Source organism: Cherax quadricarinatus, chromosome 73 (assembly GCF_038502225.1).
Source record: "Cherax quadricarinatus isolate ZL_2023a chromosome 73, ASM3850222v1, whole genome shotgun sequence".
NCBI classification, from domain to species: domain Eukaryota; kingdom Metazoa; phylum Arthropoda; class Malacostraca; order Decapoda; family Parastacidae; genus Cherax; species Cherax quadricarinatus.
Window position 1 is genome coordinate 18,443,406 of NC_091364.1, and position 20,755 is coordinate 18,464,160.

The following is a 20,755-nucleotide window of genomic DNA, read 5'->3' on the forward strand; positions in this document are numbered from 1 at the left end:
GAATTGATGAAGGAAAAAAAGGTGAATGGTGCTTTGAGGTATCTGTGGAGACAACATTATCCATGGAGGCAAAGAAGGAATGTACAAGAGTATAGTGATACCAACACTCTTATATGGGTGTGAAGCATGGGTTGTCAATGCTGCAGCAAGGAGGCAGCTAGAAGCAGTGGAGATGTTGTGTCCAATGGCAATGTGTAATGTGTAAATATTATGCAAAGAATTTGTAGTGTGGATATTAAGAGGAGGTGTGGAAATACTAAAATTATTAGTCAGAGGCCTGTTGAGGTGGTTTGGTCATTTAGAGAGAATGGAACAAAGTAGTATGACTTAGAGAGCATATCAATTTATTGGGGAAGGAAGACAGGGTAGGGGTTACCCTAGGAAAGGTTGGAGGGAAGGGGTAAAGGAGGTTTTGTAGGTGAGGAGCTTGGAATTTCAGCAAGTGTGCATGAGTGTGTTAGATACAAGTGAATGGAGACAAATGGGTTCTGGGACCTGACGAGCTGTTGGAGTGTGAGGGTAATATTTTGTGAAAGGATTCAGGGAAACCGGTTAGCCAGACTTGAATCCTGGAGGTGGGAAGTATAACGCCTGCACTTTAAAGGAGGTGTTTGGGATTTTGGCTGTTTGGAGTGACATCTAAACTGTCATATCTGAGCACCTCTGCAAAGACATTGATTATGTATGAATGATGGTGAAAGTATTGAATGATGAAAGTTTTTTCTGTATTATTGGGTCACCCTGCCTCAGTGGGAAATGTCAGACTTGTTAAAACAAATAATATTACATATGCACCCTTGCAGAGAAATTTATGTAATCTCAAAATACTTCCATAAAAAATGTAGATAGGGTCCACTTTTAGTACAAATTATGGGGACCCATAGCCTTGGAGATTAGAAAAAAGGCTTCAATGAAAAACATTAATCCAATCGTATCATTATGATTTCGTGAGTCATTAATCCAGATTTGTGGAATATAATTATTGCCAATTATTTTTCCTATTTCAGGAATTTTCCTGCTTTAGGTGTTTTGATAGCCAATTTTGACTGAACTTGTGAATATTTTGTTTAATAATTTTTTTTTCAGGCCAATAACTTCCTTAAAGAATCTCAAGTGGATATTGTGCCTACCTATATGATAGCTGACAAGCAGCTGGTTAAGGAAGGTGAGCGACCCAAGTGGACCAAAAAGAATAATCTGGTAGAAGTTACTGCTTCCTGGCACAACTACATGAAGAGGGAAGTGGTTCGTGACTTTCAGCAGACCATGTTACATTGTTCTGAGGCTCCCTATGAAGAAGAAGCAATTGCCAGCATCCCCACTGAACCTTATGAGTTTCCTACTGGTTATAATAATGTAAGTTTACTTTTGAACTCACAGAAATATGTCGTTGTGTTGGTTCTTCTATCATTTGAATTTTTTGTAAAAGTCTCATCAACACTACATAAACACTATTATAATCTTCAACTTTTACACACTAATTTCAGAAAAATTATAAAATTTTTCCACGTGAACTATTAATCACATTCTTTTTTCCACACATCAGCCATTCATCACCAAGATAGTTACCCAAAGAAAGAAGTGCATTAACCATCACTTATTCAATGGCTGTCTTGTCAGAAGTGTGCGAGCATGAGTGTTTACATGACCCATTGAGCTCCAACACTCGCCCATCCCTCAGAGTGGGATGAGTGAGACTCAGAGTTTGCCTAACTGGTTTCCCTGAAACATCCCACCCATCCCTTGTAGTGCAAGTGCTACCTTTCACGTATATGACTCCAGTCTGCCTTACCAGTTATATGTAGGTTTGTGCTTGATTACTAGCAGGGCAGTACAATCATTGTATATACAGTCTTGTGCTTGCTACTAACAGGGAGGTACAGTCAAGCTAATATAACTAATCGGAAGTATTTTGGAGTTAATAAACAAAATCTGTGGATGGACATCATCCACAACATTGGACAATGTCCATTAACCCTTTGAGGGTCCATCCTGTAGTTCTACGGCTTTGAAGCCAGGGTCCATGCCATAGTTTTAATGCAAGAAGGCTGGTAGGCTTATATCTAAGCCTGGTCATGGTCAGTGTGTGTGTGTGCAGTAAACAAAAAATCGGGGTGACCGCATAGCATTGTGGGAACGTCATCTCAGTACACTTAGTTCATCATGCCTCGCTCTAAGGAAACTCTCATTCCCCAGCAAATTGGGAATCCCCTCTTCCCAAGTGATAGTTCTAACACAGATGGAAGTGGCTCTGAAGAGGAATTCTATGGTTTTGAAAAGCTTGTGACCGAAAACAGTGCTCAGGATATTGAAAATACAGTGGAACCTCGGCTTATGAATTTAAGCCATTCCGTGTCCTAGCTCGTATCCCGATCTGCTCGTATGCCGAGTCAATTTTCCTTATTTAAATTAATTGAAATGTCATTAATCCGTTCCAGCGGAATTCTTGCTCTCAGGAGGCAGGACAAAATACACTTCAGTATAATGCTAATATCAACTCTACAGCTTACTTATCAATCAAAATTCATCTAAGATGACATAAACAATATAAATAACATAGAAACCTGATACATACTCTAGAATGAATAAAATACATATGTCATTATGTGGCAAGTGGTGGTGGGCATTCCTGCTCTCGCTCTGAGTGTTGTTGTGGTACTCACTCTGCCATATTGTGGTGGCGTTTTGAAGCTCACTTGTTATTATTGTATTATTATAATTATTATTATTGTATTATTATAATTATTATTATAGTATTATTATTCTAATTATTATAGTGGGAGATGACCGACTTGTTGAAAAAAAAAAAAATTATTATAATGGGGAAGTGCTAAAACCGTATGATTATACAGTGCTTGTGGGGGGGAGGGGATGGAAGGTATTCAGGCTTAATTTAGGGAACTGGAGCACAGATACAATTCCATAGATCAAGAGCCCCTCACCAGCATCAAGGAACCTCCCTTGAAGGGGAAGCTCGCATCCTGAATTTTAGCTCATATCCAAATTGTCAAATTGTGGCATATTTTCATCTTACAGTTCGTAAAATTCAATTTAGAAAGTTCTTCTTCTTGGTAGGGAAAAATTTCAGTGCCACAAGCTGGATGGCGGGGATTTTTCCCTGTATAGTGAGCGCTAGACAATCTGCCTGTGGGTCAGGCCATTGTCTTTTATGGGGGGAGCCCTAGTTTCGTACCCTGCCACCTCCGTACCAGTGTGCCATATATATGCATCCAGTATGGTATCCCCCAGGATAAAAGCCACCAGAATAAAAGCCACCATCATAAAACCCACCAGAATAAAACCTACTAGGTTAAAACCCACCAGAATAAAACCCACCTAGAAAAAAAAAAAAACAGAATAAAATGCCCATGGGACAAGGAGCTCTGAGAGTAGTGAAACTCCCGAAACTCTTCAAAGGTAAACTCTTCAAAGGATTACAAATGTAAATTACATCTCAGAGAAGAAGTGGGTGGATGGATCTATAACTTCCTAACCAACAGAACACAGAGCAGAAGTAAACAGAGTCAAGTCCAAGGTTCTTACGGTGAAAAGCTCTGTTTCACAAGGTACAGTACTTGCTCCCATCCTGTTCCTCATCTTCATATCTGACTTAGGCAGAGGTATTAGCTACATCACTGTGTCCTCCTTTGCTGATAATACCAGAACTTGCACGAGAGAGTCATTCATCAAAGACACTGCAAATTTCCAAGCGGACATTAACCAAGTCTTTAAAGGGGCCTCGGAAAACCATATTTAGTTCAATGAGGACGTATTTCAATTATTTCACTATGGAAAACTCGAAGAAATAAAAACTGCATCAGAGTATAAAACAAATTCCAACCACACATTAGACCAAGAAACTAATGTGAAGGACCTGGGAGTGGTAATTTTGGAGGATGTCACTTTTAACCCTTTCGGGGTTTCGGCCGTACTAGTACGGCTTATGAGCCAGGGTTTTTGACGTACTAGTATGCATAAATTCTAGCGCCCTCAAATCTAGCAAGAGAAAGCTGGTAGGCCTACATATGAAAGAATGGGTCTATGTGGTCAGTGTGCGCAGTATAAAAAAAATCCTGCAGCACACAGTGCGTAATGAGGGAAAAAAAAACTTTGACCGTGTTTTTGGTTTAAAACGGCAACTTTGCAATGTATTTTCGTATGGTATTTATGGTTGTATTCTAGTTTTCCTGGTCTTATTTTATAGAATGGAAGACATATTACAGAAATTGAGATGATTTTGATTGGTTTCACTTTGAAAAGTACCTTGAAATTGAGCTCAAAGTAGCAGAAATGTTCAATTTTTGCCAAAGTTCAAAAGTAAACAAATCATGCCACGCGTCCAATACACGTTAACTGGTGAATCTAATATTCACAAGTGCGCTGGTATTATTTATACCATTTCTACACTAATACAGTAGTCTGCATAACAGTAAATCTTCTATTATTTGTGAGAATAAAAATTCAAAGTGGAAAGCCAAAGAAATGTAAGAGGGGTGTGAGGATGTGACTAATGAACAGAGGAAATGTTATTTTAGTGCCAGGAATGTCTTTCTTGTTTATTCTGGACCCTGTTTGGAAATTGGCATCTTTTGAAATTTGTGTGAAATTGGCAAAATTCCTAAATTCTGACCACTTTATTGGATAGTTGATATCTGCAAATAGGTGGTTTCTTGTACTCATTCGATAGAAAAAAACGAGTTCTAGTGGAATAGTTATGATTTTTGTCGACTAGTACACTGGAATTGGCTGAAAATAGGGCTCAAAGTGGGTAAAATCGCCGATGTATCAACATCGTCGAGACCACTAACTTTGCGAGAGCACAATTCCCTAAGTTTTCCATCAAATTTCATACTATTGGTGTCATTATGATCGGGAAAAGATTCTCTTATCTTTTCATAAGAAAAAATAATTTTTTTTTTTTTTGAAATTTTGGCAACCCTGAGAAAGTCTCTGAGAGGGCTTGGCGACCCCCAAAGGGTTAAAGATCACAACAATGTCTCTACCACACCTGCTAGGAAAAATGATAGGATGGATAATGATAACCTTCAAAACTAGGGATGCTAAGCCAGTGATGATTCTCTTCAAACTGCTTGTTCTCTCTAGACTGAAATATTTCCGTACACTAATTGTAATTGTTTTACAATGTAATTGTAATATTACATTGTAATTGTTTTACATGTTGGTAGGATTGCTGGTATCTTTTTTCTGTCTCATAAACATGTAAAGATTTCAGGTACGTCTTGCTACTTCTACTTACACTTAGGTCACACTACACATACATGTACAAGCATGTATATACACACCCCTCTGGGTTTTCTTCTATTTTCTTTCTAGTTGTTCTTCTTGTTTATTTCCTCTTATCTCCATGGGGAAGTGGAACAGAATTCTTCCTCCGTAAGCCATGCGTGTTGTAAGAGGCGACTTAAATGCCAGGAGCAAAGGGGCTGGTAACCCCTTCTCCTGTATAAATTACTAAATTTAAAAAGAGAAACTTTCGTTTTTCTTTTTGGGCCACCCTGCCTTGGTGGGATACGGCCAGTTTGTTGAAAAAACAATATACAGGTCTCCCTCAACATTCACGTTTTCAACTTTCACGGGCTTCACACATTCGCGAATTCCCAACTGCCAAATTCCCAGCCACCAAATTCCCAGCTGCCAAATCATATTTAAGTTTCCCACCACCTGCGAGTCCCTACTACCCTCCCTCCGACCCCCGCAACTGGCAGCCAGCCCTCCCACCACTCAGTGTGGTGAGTGTTTTGTTTGTTCATTATTTGCTATTAAACTACAGTATAAATAATGTAAACCTATTCATGACTGCATATTGGAATGGCTATTCGGACAGGTATTAGACGGTGACATCATGTGTTTACTCTTGAACACTGCAAAGAATTAAACATTTCTGCTACAGCTAATAATAACAATAGTAATAATAATAATAATAATAATAATAATAATAATAATAATAATAATAATAATAATAATAATAATAATAATAAATGATATAATTGAAGAAGGAAATTGTACAAAAATACGAGGGAGTGGTTGACACATAGTCAGTGTGACTTTGTTTATGCTGGAGTGAACATTAATCTCCCTGCTCTTCCAAACATTTCACAATAATTCATTGTGTTTGGTGCTTGTAGATTGAGTGTGACTGGAGTGGTAGAGGTAGTGATTGAGGCAATGGTATTTAATAACATAACATGTATTATTATTAACATGTATTAATAATATGTACTGTTATTATTTATAACATGTTATTAAATACATACATGTTAATAATAATACATGTTATTAATAATAACATGTACTACTATTATTTATAACATTTTTTTTTTTCAACAAGTCGGCCGTCTCCCACCGAGGCAGGGTGACCCAAAAAAAGAAAGAAAATCCCCAAAAAGAAAATACTTTCATCATCATTCAACACTTTCACCACACTCAAAACATTATCACTGTTTTTGCAGAGGTACTCAGAATACAACAGTTCAGAAGCATATACGTATAAAGATACACAACATATCCCTCCAAACTGCCAATATCCCAAACCCCTCCTTTAAAGTGCAGGCATTGTACTTCCCATTTCCAGGACTCAAATCCGACTATATGAAAATAACCGGTTTCCCTGAATCCCTTCACTAAATATTACCCTGCTCACACTCCAACAGATCGTCAGGTCCCAAGTATCATTCGTCTCCATTCACTCCTATCTAACACGCTCATGCACGCTTGGTGGAAGTCCAAGCCCCTCGCCCACAAAACCTCCTTTACCCCCTCTTTCCAACCCTTTCGAGGACGACCCCTACCCCTCCTTTCTTCCCCTATAGATTTATATGCTTTCCATGTCATTCTACTTTGATCCATTCTCTCTAAATGACCAAACCACCTCAACAACCCCTCTTCTGCCCTCTGACTAATGCTTTTGTTAACTCCACACCTTCTCCTAATTTCCACACTCCGAATTTTCTGCATAATATTTACACCACACATTGCCCTTAGACAGGACATCTCCACTGCCTCCAACCGTCTCCTCGCTGCTGCATTTACCACCCAAGCTTCACATCCATATAAGAGTGTTGGTACTACTATACAGTGGACCCCCGCATGCCGATTTTAATCCGTGCAAGAGGGGTAATTGTTATGCGAAATAATCGGTATGTGAATGAATTTTCCCCATAAGAAATAATGGAAATAAAATTAATCCGTGCAAGACACCCAAAAGTATGAAAAAAAAATTTTTTTACCACATGAAATGTTAATTTTAGTACACACAAACTGAAAAAGGCATGCACAATTACATGACACTTACTTTTATTGAAGATCTGGTGATGATTGATGGGATGGGAGGAGGGGAGAGAGAGTGTTAGTGTTTAGAAGGGGAATCCCCTTCCATTAAGACTTGAGGTGTCGAGTCCTTTTCTGGGGTTACTTCCCTTCTTCTTTTAATGCCACTAGGACCAGCTTCAGAGTCACTGGACTTCTTTCGCACAACATATCTGTCCATAGTGGCCTGTACCTCTCGTTCCTTTATGACTTCCCTAAAGTGTTTCACAACATTGTCAGTGTAATAATCACCAGCACGGCTTGCAATAGCTGTGTGAGGGTGATTTTCATCAAAAAAGGTTTGCACTTCAAGCCACTTTGCACACATTTCCTTAATCTTTGTAGTAGGCAACTTCTTCAATTTCTCTCTCCCCTCCTCTGAACCAGTTTTCTCAGGTCTGGCCTCTTGCTCTTGAAGTTGATCTATCAGCTCATCAGTGGTTAGTTCTTCATTGTCCTCCTCCACCAACTCTTCCACATCCTCCCCACTAACCTCCAACCCCAAGGACTTTCCCAATGCCACAATGGATTCCTCAACTGGCATAATCCTCTCAGGGTTAGCCTCAAACCCTTCAAAATCCCTTTTGTCTACACATTCTGGCCACAGTTTCTTCCAAGCAGAGTTCAAGGTCTTCTTAGTCACTCCCTCCCAAGCCTTACCTATAAGGTTTACACAATTGAGGATATTAAAGTGCTCTTTCCAAAACTCTCTTAGAGTCAGTTGAGTTTCTGAGGTCACTACAAAGCACCTTTCAAACAGAGCTTTTGTGTACAGTTTTTTGAAGTTTGCAATAACCTGCTGGTCCATGGGCTGCAGGAGAGGAGTGGTATTAGGAGGCAAAAACTTCACCTTAATGAAGCTCATGTCCCCATAAAGTCGCTCTGCCACGTCTGTAGGATGACCAGGGGCATTGTCTAACACCAGGAGGCACTTAAGTTCTAATTTCTTTTCAGTTAGGTAATCTTTCACATTGGGGGCAAATGCATGGTGTAACCAGTTATAGAAAAAGTCCCTAGTGACCCATGCCTTACTGTTTGCCCTCCACAGCACACAAATTCTCCTTGAGGACATTCTTTTGCCTGAACGCTCTGGGAGTTTCAGAGTGATACACTAATAAAGGCTTAACTTTGCAATCACCACTAGCATTGGAACACATCAACAAAGTAAGCCTGTCTTTCATAGGCTTATGTCCTGGGAGTGCCTTTTCCTCCTGAGTAATGTAGGTCCTGCTTGGCATTTTCTTCCAAAACAGGCCTGTTTCATCACAATTAAACACTTGTTCAGGTTTCAGTCCTTCAGTCTCTATGTACTCCTTGAATTCATGCACATATTTTTCAGCTGCTTTGTGGTCCGAACTGGCAGCCTCACCATGCCTTATCACACTATGTATGCCACTACGCTTCTTAAATCTCTCAAACCAACCTTTGCTGGCCTTAAATTCACTCACATCAGCACTAGTTGCAGGCATTTTTTTAATTAAATCCTGATGCAACTTCCTAGCCTTTTCGCTTATGATCGCTTGAGAGATGCTATCTCCTGCTAGCTGTTTTTCATTTATCCACACCAATAAGAGTCTCTCAACATCTTCCATCACTTGCGATCTTTGTTTCGAAAACACAGTTAAACCTTTGGCAAGAACAGCTTCCTTGATTGCCTTTCTGGTGCCCACAATAGTAGCGATGGTTGATTGGGGTTTCATGTACAACCTGACCAGGTCGGCGATACGCACTCCACTTTCATACTTATCAATGATCTCTTTCTTCATTTCTATTGGAATTCTCACCCTTATTGGTGTAGGGTTGGCACTAGAAGCTTTCTTGGGGCCCATGGTCACTTATTTTCCAGAAACAGCACCAAAAACACTGTAATAATACAAAATATTCCGATTGTATGCTTGAATGTTACCGCAGAGGCTGGCTGGTAAACAATGGCACGGGCGGCACATGTGAGGCTGGCTGAGGGCGCACATTGGACGCGTCTCGGACGAAAATCGGTGAGCGGGTTTTTAACCGGTATGCGAGGCAAAATTTTTGCGATTAAAGCAAGTGGTATGCGGATTAATCGCTATGTGGTGCCATCGGTATGCGGGGGTCCACTGTACTTTCATACATTCATTTCTTTGCCTCCATAGATAACGTTTTTTGACTCCACATAATACCTCAACGCACCACTCACCTTTTTTCCCTCATCAATTCTATGATTAACCTCATCCTTCATAAATCCATCCGCCGACACGTCAACTCCCAAGTATCTGAAAACATTCACTTCTTCCATACTCCTCCTCCCCAATTTGATATCCAATTTTTCTTTATCTAAATCATTTGATACCCTCATCACCTTACTCTTTTCTATGTTCACTTTCAACTTTCTACCTTTACTCACATTCTCAAACTCATCCATTAACCTTTGCAATTTTTCTTTAGAATCTCCCATAAGCACAGTATCATCAGCAAAAAGTAACTGTGTCAATTCCCATTTTGAATTTGATTCCCCATAATTTAACCCCACCCCTCTCCCGAAACACCCTAGCATTTACTTCTTTTACAACCCCATCTATAAATATATTAAACAACCATGGTGACATTACACATCCCTGTCTAAGACCTACTTTTACCGGGAAGTATTTTCCCTCTCTTCTACACACCCTAACCTGAGCCTCACTATCCTCATAAAAACTCTTAACAGCATTTAGTAACTTACCACCTATTCCATATACTTGCAACATCTGCCACATTGCTCCTCTATCCACTCTATCATATGCCTTTTCTAAATCCATAAATGCAATAAAAACTTCCCTACCTTTATCTAAATACTGTTCACATATATGCTTCAATGTAAACACTTGATCTACACATCCCCTACCCACTCTGAAGCCTCCCTGCTCATCCGCAATCCTACATTCTATCTTACCTCTAATTCTCTCAATTATAACCCTACCGTATACTTTTCCTGGTATACTCAGTAAACTTATTCCTCTATAACATATGTGTTATTAAATACCACTGCCTCAACTGCTGAATTATTGTGAAATGTTTGGAAGAGCAGGGAGACTAATGTTCACTCCAGCATAAACAAAGTCACACTGACGATAGTGTTAACGCACAAAGTTTTTTTTTTCTCATTATGCACTGTGTGCTGCAGGATTTTTTTTAGACTGTGCACACTGACCACATAGACCCATTCTTTCATATGAAGGCCTACCAGCTTTCTCCCACTAGATTTGAGGCCGCTAGAATTTATGAGTACTAGTACGTCAAAAACCCCTACGCGTAAGACGTACTAGTACGACCAAAACCCTCAAAGGGTTAAATACCACTGCCTCAACTGCTGAATTATTGTGAAATGTTTGGAAGAGCAGGGAGACTAATGTTCACTCCAGCATAAACAAAGTCACACTGACGATGTGTTAACCACTCCCTCGTATTTTTGTACAATTTCCTTCTTCAATTATATCGTATTTATTATTATTATTATTATTATTATTATTATTATTTTTATTATTATTATTACTACTACTATTGTTATTATTAGCAATAGCAGAAATGTTCGATTCTTTGCTGTGTTCAAGAGTAAACACATGATGTCACCGTCTAATACCTTTCCTAATAGCCATTCCAATATGCAGTCATGAATGGGTTTACATTATTTATACTGTAGTTTAATAACAAATAATGAACAAACAAAACACTCACCACACTGAGTGGTGGGAGGGCTGGCTGCCAGTTGTGGGGGTCGGAGGGAGGGTAGTAGGGACTTGCAGTGGTGGAGGCAGTGGTGGAGTCTGTGGTATTTAATAACATACATGTTATTAACATACATGTTATTAAATAACATACGTTATTAAAGCATAACATGTATATATTTAGTACAATTTACGACGTTTTCATGTATTTTATGATTATTCATGGTTCAACAAGTTAAGGAAGCAGTATTGTAATATATTTCCCTACAATATATTGGGGCACCAAACATTCACCAAACATCCCCTAACCCTCGCGAATGTTGAGGGAGACCTGTATATATTTTTTTTTTCGACAAACCGGCCATATCCCACCAAGGCAGGGTGGGTTTTCTTCTATTTTCTTGCTAGTTCTTGTTTATTTCCTCTTGTTTATTTCCTCTTATCTCCACTTAAAAAGATGTACATTTGTTTTTCTTTTTAGGTCACCCTGCCTTTGTGGGATATGGCCGGTTTCTAAAAAAAAAAACACTAATGGCCCTTTTTTAGTCAGTTGAAACTGCAGACCTTGAGAATATACAGAGAACTTGCATTACACACTCAAATGCAGTACAGCACCTAAATTACTGGAATGATTGAAGTCTCTTGTTCTATACTTCTTGGAATGTAAGTGAGAAAGATACATGATAATATACACTTGGAAAATCCTAGAGGGACTGGTCCTAAATCTGCCCACTGAAATCACTCCTTATGAAATCAAAGACTTGGCAGGCAGTGCAACATCCACCCAGTATGAGTGTCAAGGGTCCAAGACTGTTAAACTGCCTCCCAGCATACATAATGGGGATTACCAATAGATCCCTGCTGCCTTCAGTAAGGGACCTGTCAGGCACTTGGAGTTACTACCTACCAGCCAAGCTGTGCTTTGTATGTGAAGCCATCAGTAACAGCTTGGTTGGCCAGACCGATCCACCATGAGCCCTGGTCATGGACCGGGCCGCGGGGGGGGGGGTGTTGACCCCTGAAACACACTCTTGGTAAGGTGATGGAGGTTAAAGTATCTCAAATACTGTAGTAGGTCTTCTGGCCCATGCCAGGAAAGGAAAGAATCAAGAAAAAATGGAAAGGCGGCAAAGGAAATAAAGTAGATGGGTTTGAGTAAAGGAGAGGAGGAGACAAAGATTAAATCAAGTCATGAGTGTTCTGCAGGTTAGAACAGTTGGTGTGTTAAGAAAGGCAACATCTGCAGATAGCCAGGACTATGATTCATGTTAGATAAGTTGTGTGTAAAAGCTGCTTCAACAAGATGGTGTCTGTGAAGGTTGGGAGGGAGGGAGAGAGGGGGGGGGAAGAGGAAGGGAGGGAGAGGGGTAAGAGGAAGGGAGGGAGAGGGGGAAGAGGAAGGGAGGGAGAGGGGGAAGAGGAAGGGAGGGAGAAGCGGAAGAAGAGTCTATTTAGCATGAGATTAGGCGGAATTTATGAAATCAGGATAGCCAAGCCAAAAGAACAAGCTGCAGAGAAATTGAGTCACAGATGTTAAGGGCAAAAAGAAAGAGAAAAACAAGAAAACTTACCTTGAAAGATTTCCAGGACAAACCAACAGCTTCCAAGTGCAGTGGAACCCCCGTATCCACTGATTTGGTATTGACAGTTTCGGTTATCCACGGTTTACTGTGGCCCAAAAATACATCTTTATTTTTAACTGACAAATGGATTTGTCAGTTAAAAATAGGAGAGGAGAGTTATTAAATGGAGAGTTAGAGGTATTGGGAAGATGGAGGGAATATTTTGAGGAATTGTTAAATGTTGATGAAGATAGGGAAGCTGTAATTTCGTGTATGGGGCAAGGAGGAATAACATCTTGTAGGAGTGAGGAAGAGCCAGTTGTGAGTGTGGGGGGAAGTTTGTGAGGCAGTAGGTAAAATGAAAGGGGGTAAAGCAGCTGGGATTGATGGGATAAAGATAGAAATGTTAAAAGCAGGTGGGGATATAGTTTTGGAGTGGTTGGTGCTATTAATAAATGTATGGAAGAGGGTAAGGTACCTGGGGATTGGCAGAGAGCATGCATAGTTTCTTTGTATAAAGGCAAAGGGGACAAAATAGAGTGCAAAAATTATAGGGGGATAAGTCTGTTGAGTATACCTGGTAAAGTGTATGGTAGAGTTATTATTGAAAGAATTAAGAGTAAGACAGAGAATATGATAGCAGATGAACAAGGAGGCTTTAGGAAAGGTAGGGGGTGTGTGGACCAGGTGTTTACAGTGAAACATTGTAGATGAATGGTTCACAGAACCGACACATTGATAAAATAGACGCATGTGCAACTCTTGGGTATCTTTATTAAGGAAACGTTTCGCCACACAGTGGCTTCATCAGTCCATACACAGGAGAAGCTTGAAGAATAGGAGGAGAATGAGGTAATCAGTCCCTCAACCTTGAGTCGATGTGGTCACTCCATCAACATTGATGGGCTGACCACATCGACTCAAGGTTGAGGGACTGATTACCTCATTCTCCTCCTGTTCTTCATGCTTCTCCTGTGTATGGACTGATGAAGCCACTGTGTGGCGAAACATTTCCTTAATAAAGATACCCAAGAGTTGCACATGTGTCTAATTTATCACAGTGAAACATAAGTGAACAGTATTTACATAAGGCTAAAGAGATTTTTGTGGCATTTATGGATTTGGAAAAGGCATATGACAGGGTGGATAGGGAGGCAATGTGGCAGATGTTGCAGGTGCATGGTATAGGAGGTAGGTTACTGAAAGGAGTGAAAAGTTTTTACGAGGATAGTGAGGCTCAAGTTAGAGTATGTAGGAAAGAGGGAGATTATTTCCCAGTAAAAGTAGGCCTTAGACAAGTATGTGTGATGTCACTGTGGTTGTTTATTATATTTATAGATGGGGTTGTAAGAGAAGTAAATGCGAGGGTCTTGGCAAGAGGCATGGAGTTAAAAGATAAAGAATCACACATAAAGTGGGAGTTGTCACAGTTGCTTTTTGCTGATGACACTGTGCTCTTGGGAGATTCTGAAGAGAAGTTGCAGAGGTTGGTGGATGAATTTGGTAGGGTATGTAAAAGAAGAAAATTAAAAGTGAATACAGGAAAGAGTAAGGTTATGAGGATAACAAAAAGATTAGGTGATGAAAGATTGAATATCAGATTGGAGGGAGAGAGTATGGAGGAGGTGAATGTATTCAGATATTTGGGAGTGGACGTGTCAGCGGATGGATCTATGAAAGATTAGGTGAATCATAGAATTAATGAGAGGAAAAGGGTGAGTGGTGCACTTAGGAGTCTGTGGAGACAAAGAACTTTGTCCTTGGAGGCAAAGAGGGGAATGTATGAGAGTATACTTTTACCAACGCTTTTATATGGGTGTGAAGCATGGGTGATGAATGTTGCAGCGAGAAGGTTGGAGGCAGTGGAGATGTCATGTCTGAGGGCACTGTGTGGTATGAATATAATGCAGAGAACTCGTAGTTAGGAGGAGGTGCTGGATTGCCAAAACTGTTGTCCAGAGGGCTGAGGAAGGGTTGTTGAGGTGGTTCGGACATGTAGAGAGAATTGAGCAAAACAGAATGACTTCAAGAGTGTATCAATCTGTAGCGGAAGGAAGGCTGGGTAGGGGTCGGCCTAGGAAAGGTTGGAGGGAGGGGGTAAAGGAGGTTTTGCGTGCGAGGGGCTTGGACTTCCAGCGGGCATGCGTGAGCGTGTTTGATAGGAGTGAATGGAGACAAATGGTTTTTAATACTTGACGTGCTGTTGGAGTGTGAGCAAAGTAACATTTATGATGGGATTCAGGGAAACCGGCAGGCCGGACTTGAGTCCTGGAGATGGGAAGTACAGTGCCTGCACTCTGAAGGAGGGGTGTTAACCCTTTGACTGTCGCGGCCGTATATATACGTCTTACGAGGTACCGTGTTTGAAGTATCTATACTACAAATTCTAACGACTTCAAATCAAGCAGGAGAAAGCTGTTAGGCCCACATGTGAGAGAATGGGTCTGTGTGGTCAGTGTGCACCATATAAAAAAAATCCTGGAGCACGCAGTGCATAATAAGAAAAAAAAAACTCCGACCTTTTTTTTTTAATTAAAATACCGACTTTGTGGTCTATTTTTGTATAGTATTTATGGTTGTATTCTCGTTTTCTTGGTCTCATTTGATAGAATGGAAAACATATTATAGAAATAGAGGTGATTTTGATTCATTTTAATATAAAAAGAACCTGGAAATGGAGCTCAAAGTAGGGGAAATGTTTGATTTTTGACAAGTTCAAAAGTAAACAAATGATGTCATTGTCCAATAAATGTCCAACTAGCCATTCTAATATGCAGTCATGAATGGGTTCATGTTATTTATGCAATTATTACAGCATTGCAGTAGTCTGCATAATAGTAAGTCTTCTATTTTTTGTTTGAATAAAAATTCAAAATAGAAAGCAAGAGTAATATCAGAGGGGCCTGGAGACATGACTGATGAACAAAGAAAATGTTATTTTAGAGCCAGGAATGTCTGCCTTGTTCATTCTGGATCTTATTTTGAAATTGTCATATTTTTTAATTTTCGTGAAATTGGCCAAATTGCAAATTTCTGACCACATTATTGGGTAGTTGAAATCGGTAAATGGGCAGTTTCTTGTACTCAATCGATAGAAAAAATGGAGTTCTAAAGAAATAGCTATGAGTTTGGTCGACTGGAACAACGAAATTAGCCGAAAATAGGGCTCAAAGTGGGCGAAATCGCCAATTTGTAAATATCGCCGAGGTCGCTAACTTCGCGAGAGCATAATTCCGTCAGTTTTCCATCAAATTTCGTTTTTTTGGTGTCGTTACAATCGGGAAAAGATTCTCTATCATTTCATAAGAAAATTTTTTTTTTTTTTTTTTTTGAAATTTTGCGACACCAGGATTGGGGGTTGCGACAGTCAAGGGGTTAATGTTGTAGTTTAAAAACTGTAGTGTAAAACACCCTTCTGGTAAGAGAATGATGGAGTGAATGATGGTGAAAGTTTTTCTTTTTCGGGCCACCCTGCCTTGGTTGGAATCGGCCTAGAAATGGGAAGTACAATGCCTGCACTCTAAAGGAGGGGTTTGGGATATTGGCAGTTTGGAGAGATATACAGTGGACCCCCGGTTTGCGATATTAATCCGTTCCTGAGAGCTCATTGTAAACCAAAATTATCGAAAAGCGAATCAATTTTCCCCATAAGAAATACTAATGGAAATCAAATTAATCCGTGCAAGACACCCAAAAGTATGAAAAAAAAAATTTTGCCACATGAAATATTAAGTTTAATGCACACAAACTGAAGAAGACATGCACAGTTTGTAGTACTCTACTAACAATAGAATACATGACACTTACCTTTATTTATTTATTTATTTATTTATTTACAATTTGAGCACACATACAGAGGTACAAAAAATACAGATAAGAGCAGCATGCCAAAGCCACTTATACTATGCATAGCATTACGGGCTGGGTTAAAATTAACTTAAGATTAACTAAACAATGATGAAATCAGTGATAAAACATTAATGTAAACAGATTACTATAAAGCACAAGTGAGTATTACAAAGACAGGTCATATGGTTGCATGCATTGTTGTACATTCAGTCACATGGAGTATTCTGTTAGGTAGTGTATTTAAAAAATAATAAAGTTAGATTGGGTTTTAGGTTTAACATTTATGTGATATAATTGTGAGAAACATTTAAGATATACAATTTATAAGGTTCAGTTATTCAGTATTTATTTGGTTTTGGGTGAGTAAGTGATCTTTGAGAAGAGACTTGAATTTATAAACAGGTAGTGTTTCTTTTATATTTACAGGTAATGAATTCCAGATTTTAGGGCCTTTTATGTGCATTGAGTTTTTGCATAGTGTGAGATGGACACGAGGAACATCAAAGAGTGATCTGTGCCTTGTGTTATGGTCATGTGTTCTGTTGAGGTTGGCAAGGAGATGTTTGAGGGGAGGGTTAATATCAGAGTTAAGTGTTCTATGTATGTAATAGGTGCAGTAATAAGTATGGATGTTTTGTATGGTGAGTAGGTTGAGTGTTTTGAATATTGGTGGAGTGTGCTGCCTGTAGTGAGAATTTGTTATCATTCTAACTGCAGCCTTTTGTTGGGTAATTAGTGGTCTGAGATGGTTAATTGTTGTTGAGCCCCATGCACAAATTCCATAGGTGAGATAGGGGTAAATAAGAGAGTGATATAGGGCCAGGAGGGCTGACTGTGGAGCATAGTACCGTATCTTCGATAGTATGCCTACAGTCTTGGAAATTTTCTTAGAAATTTGTTGTATATGTGTATGAAATTTGAGTCTATTATCAAGGTGGATTCCTAAGAATTTTCCCTCTATTAGCTTTGTGATAGGTGATCCATTTATCATTATGTTAAGAGGGACATCTGTAGCTCTGTTACCAAACTGAATGAAGTAGGTTTTGTCAATGTTTAGTGTAAGTTTGTTAGTCCTCATCCAGGTAGATATTTTCTGTAATTCGGTATTTACAGTATTGGCTAGCGTGACTGGGCTCGGGTGGGAGAAGACGTATGTAGTGTCATCTGCAAATAGTGTGGGTTTGAGTAATTGCGAAGCATTTTGTAGGTCATTTATGTATAGGAGAAAGAGAAGAGGGCCAAGGACACTTCCCTGTGGGACACCAACTGTAATTGGTTGCTCAGAAGAGTTTGCCCCATTTGCGTACACATATTGGCTTCTGTTGCTGAGGTATGACTTGAGGTAGTTGAGGGAGTGCCCTCTTATACCATAGTGTGACAATTTTATGTGGAGCAAGTCATGGTCAACTGTATCAAAAGCTTTACGTAAGTCAATGAAGATCCCCAGCGGGGCTTCTTTTTTCTCTATTGCAGTGTATATATGTTCTAGCATGTGTATAATAGCATCATTAGTATTTTTATTAGGCCTGAATCCAAATTGGCAGGGGTTGAGTATGTTTTGGGAGATAAGGTAGGAGTAGATTCGTTTATGAATTAATTTTTCGAAGATTTTTGAGAGAGGGTGTAAGTTGGATATTGGCCCATAGTTATTCAACTCTGTTTGGTCTCCTCCTTTGTGAATCGGGGTGACCCTTGCTATTTTGAGTACTGTAGGGAAGGTGGAGGATTCAATGGATTTGTTAAAGAGTGTTGCAATGATTGGTGATAGCACTTGTGACACTTTTTTGTATATAAAGGATGGTAAGGTATTTAAATCTCCTGCCTTGTTTTTTAATGCGTTGATAATAAGGGAGACTTCGTATGGGTTAGTCGGAGCTAGGAACAGTGTGTTCGGGTAGTTGCCGGTGAGGTAGTCATTTGGTGGGGTATCTGAGCTTGGGATTTTATTGGCAAGGTTTTGTCCTATAGTGGAGAAGAAATCATTGAGTCTGTTTGCTGTTTCTGTTGGTGGGAGTTGGGGTTCATCTGATTTTGCTAATTTTATTTCGCTATTTCGTGATATCTTTTTTGTTCCCAGAATTGCTGATAGGGTTTTCCAGGTCTTTTTTATATCACCTCGTAAGTTGGATAATCTGTTCTCATAATACAATTTTTTTGCCCTTCTTATCAGGCTGGTTAGGATTGACGAGTAGCGTTTTGTTTGGTCTCTGGTTATGTGACCCATTCTGTACTGTTTTTCATATTGGTGTTTTGTATTTATGGATTTGAGAATGCTGGGTGTTAGCCAGGGACTGTTCAGTCTCTTAGCTGTCATCTGTTTAGTTTTTTTAGGGCAGTGCTTGTTATAGAGGTATTGGGTCTTTTTTATAAAATTATTAATACATTTGTCAATATCTGTATAGATTTCTAGCTCAGTGTGCCAGTCAATGTTTGCTACTGCTGTTGTGAAGTTATTAATGGCTGCCTCATTGTGAAGTCTGAAGGTGACTTAAGTAGTGTCTTGGGGTAGTTTACCAAGAGTTGTTATGAGGAAAGTAGGGTAGTGGTCTGTGGTATTATCTGTAATTATGCCTGATTTTAAAGGGGATATGGTGTTGGTCCAGATGTGGTCAAGTAGGGAAACACTAGTCTCTGTAACTCTTGTAGGTTTTGTTACTGTTGGTAGCAACATACAGTTACTCATTGTGTTTGTGAATTCAGTAACGTGTGGGTCCTGGTCTTGCAGGAGATTTATATTGAAGTCACCTGAGAGTAGTAAGTGATCTTTGTTCATGCGTGCATCAGTTATCATACTTCCTAGGTTTTGACTAAATTGACTAATGTTTGACTGTGGAACTCTGTAGATGTTTATCAATGTGAGAGGTTTTTGTAGGTATTTGGATTTGAATTTGGCTATTATATATTCCCCATGTTCATCCCTTGTGCAAATATTAGTGATACATTCTAGTTGGTCTGAGTAGTATATGGCTGTGCCACCCCCTTGTTGGTCTGGCCTACAGTTGTGTATGGCTGTGTAACCAGGAATGGTATAGACATCTGTACTATCAGGCTTTAGCCAGGTTTCAGTTAGTGTAATGATGGACATATTGGCATGTAAGGAATTTAGTAATGCTATGAGGTCATCGTAATGCTTGCTTAAAGATCTGATATTGTAGTTAAAGATAGTTATGTTGTTGTTGGCACTGAGAAGTGCCTTTGATTGTTCTGCAGTGTAGTAATTACAGTAACTGTTTGATTCATTTAAGTCATTAAATAAGAGGTTGGTATCAGGATCAATGCTTGTAATCATAAGATTTGTAGTGAATCTATGGTTAGAATTAAGTATAAAACAAAGTAAATAGTCTTAAGCTAAAAAATAGCACCTGAATTATTTAACAAATGTAAAATAATGAGCTAAGGTAGTTTTTTTTTTTTTTTTTTTTTTTTTTAAGCTAAAATAAAGGAGACAATATAAAAGGGACTAATACAAATAAAGTGATGATCAAATAATGGAGCTTGGGAATATGATAGTAGGTAGTACTATAAAGGTAATTCTTTTAAAGTTAGAATTATAGTATAAAATTATAATATAAAAGGGACTAATATAAGTTGTGGTGAACAATAAAGTGGTAATCAAATAAATGAGCTTTGGAATATAATGGCAAAATTGTGAACTTATTCTACTTTAGCACCTGAGAATAGCACCTTGATTATTTTAACAATTGTGAATATATAAACTAGGGTAGTTATATAAAGCTAAAATAAAGGAGAAAATATATAAGGGACTAAAATTAAGTAATGGTAAACAAAGTTAAATGGACAGATGGTCACTATGAAATAATATTGGTTTAGGAGTAAGATTTGATTTGTAATATTAAATAAATTGAGCAGTTTATTGCACAATAAAAAGTAAAAAAAAAAAAAAAAAAAATGAGGTAGTTGGTACTAGCTAGCAAAAGATAGTTTTGGTACTTGCAAAAAAGTAATTGGAATATACACTAATTGCATACACAATGAAAAGTGACTAAAAAACAAGTAGTGATAAACAAAATTAAATGGACAGGTAAGAATAATGAATATTATTAATTTGGAGTAAGATTTGACTTGTAATTTAAAATTATGAGCAATTAATAGCAGTAAGAAAGAAGTATAGAGTATTGGAGGTAGTTGGCATTAGCTAGTGATGAAAAATAATAAAAATAATAATGCACAATATAATAGTAACGTACACTATATGCACCACACGTATATATGTATTAAGGGCACTTATCTAATCTGTTACAGAAATGTCAGCTTTTCTAAGGAAGGTAGAGAAATCATGTTCGTTTGAGATGGTATATTGTTGTCCTGTTGATG

The 20,755-nt window shown here is 38.8% G+C and overlaps 1 protein-coding gene across 2 annotated transcripts in view; it reads left to right on the forward strand.

Moving 5' to 3' along the window:
• Bap55 (Brahma associated protein 55kD) overlaps nt 1-20,755 on the forward strand; it is a 72,551-nt gene that overhangs the window by 44,747 nt on the left and 7,049 nt on the right. For both annotated transcript variants that reach the window (XM_070100625.1, XM_070100626.1), the window contains one exon: nt 1,087-1,356. In XM_070100625.1, coding sequence (XP_069956726.1) covers nt 1,087-1,356 — 270 coding nt within the window. The remainder of the gene's footprint in view (nt 1-1,086; nt 1,357-20,755) is intronic.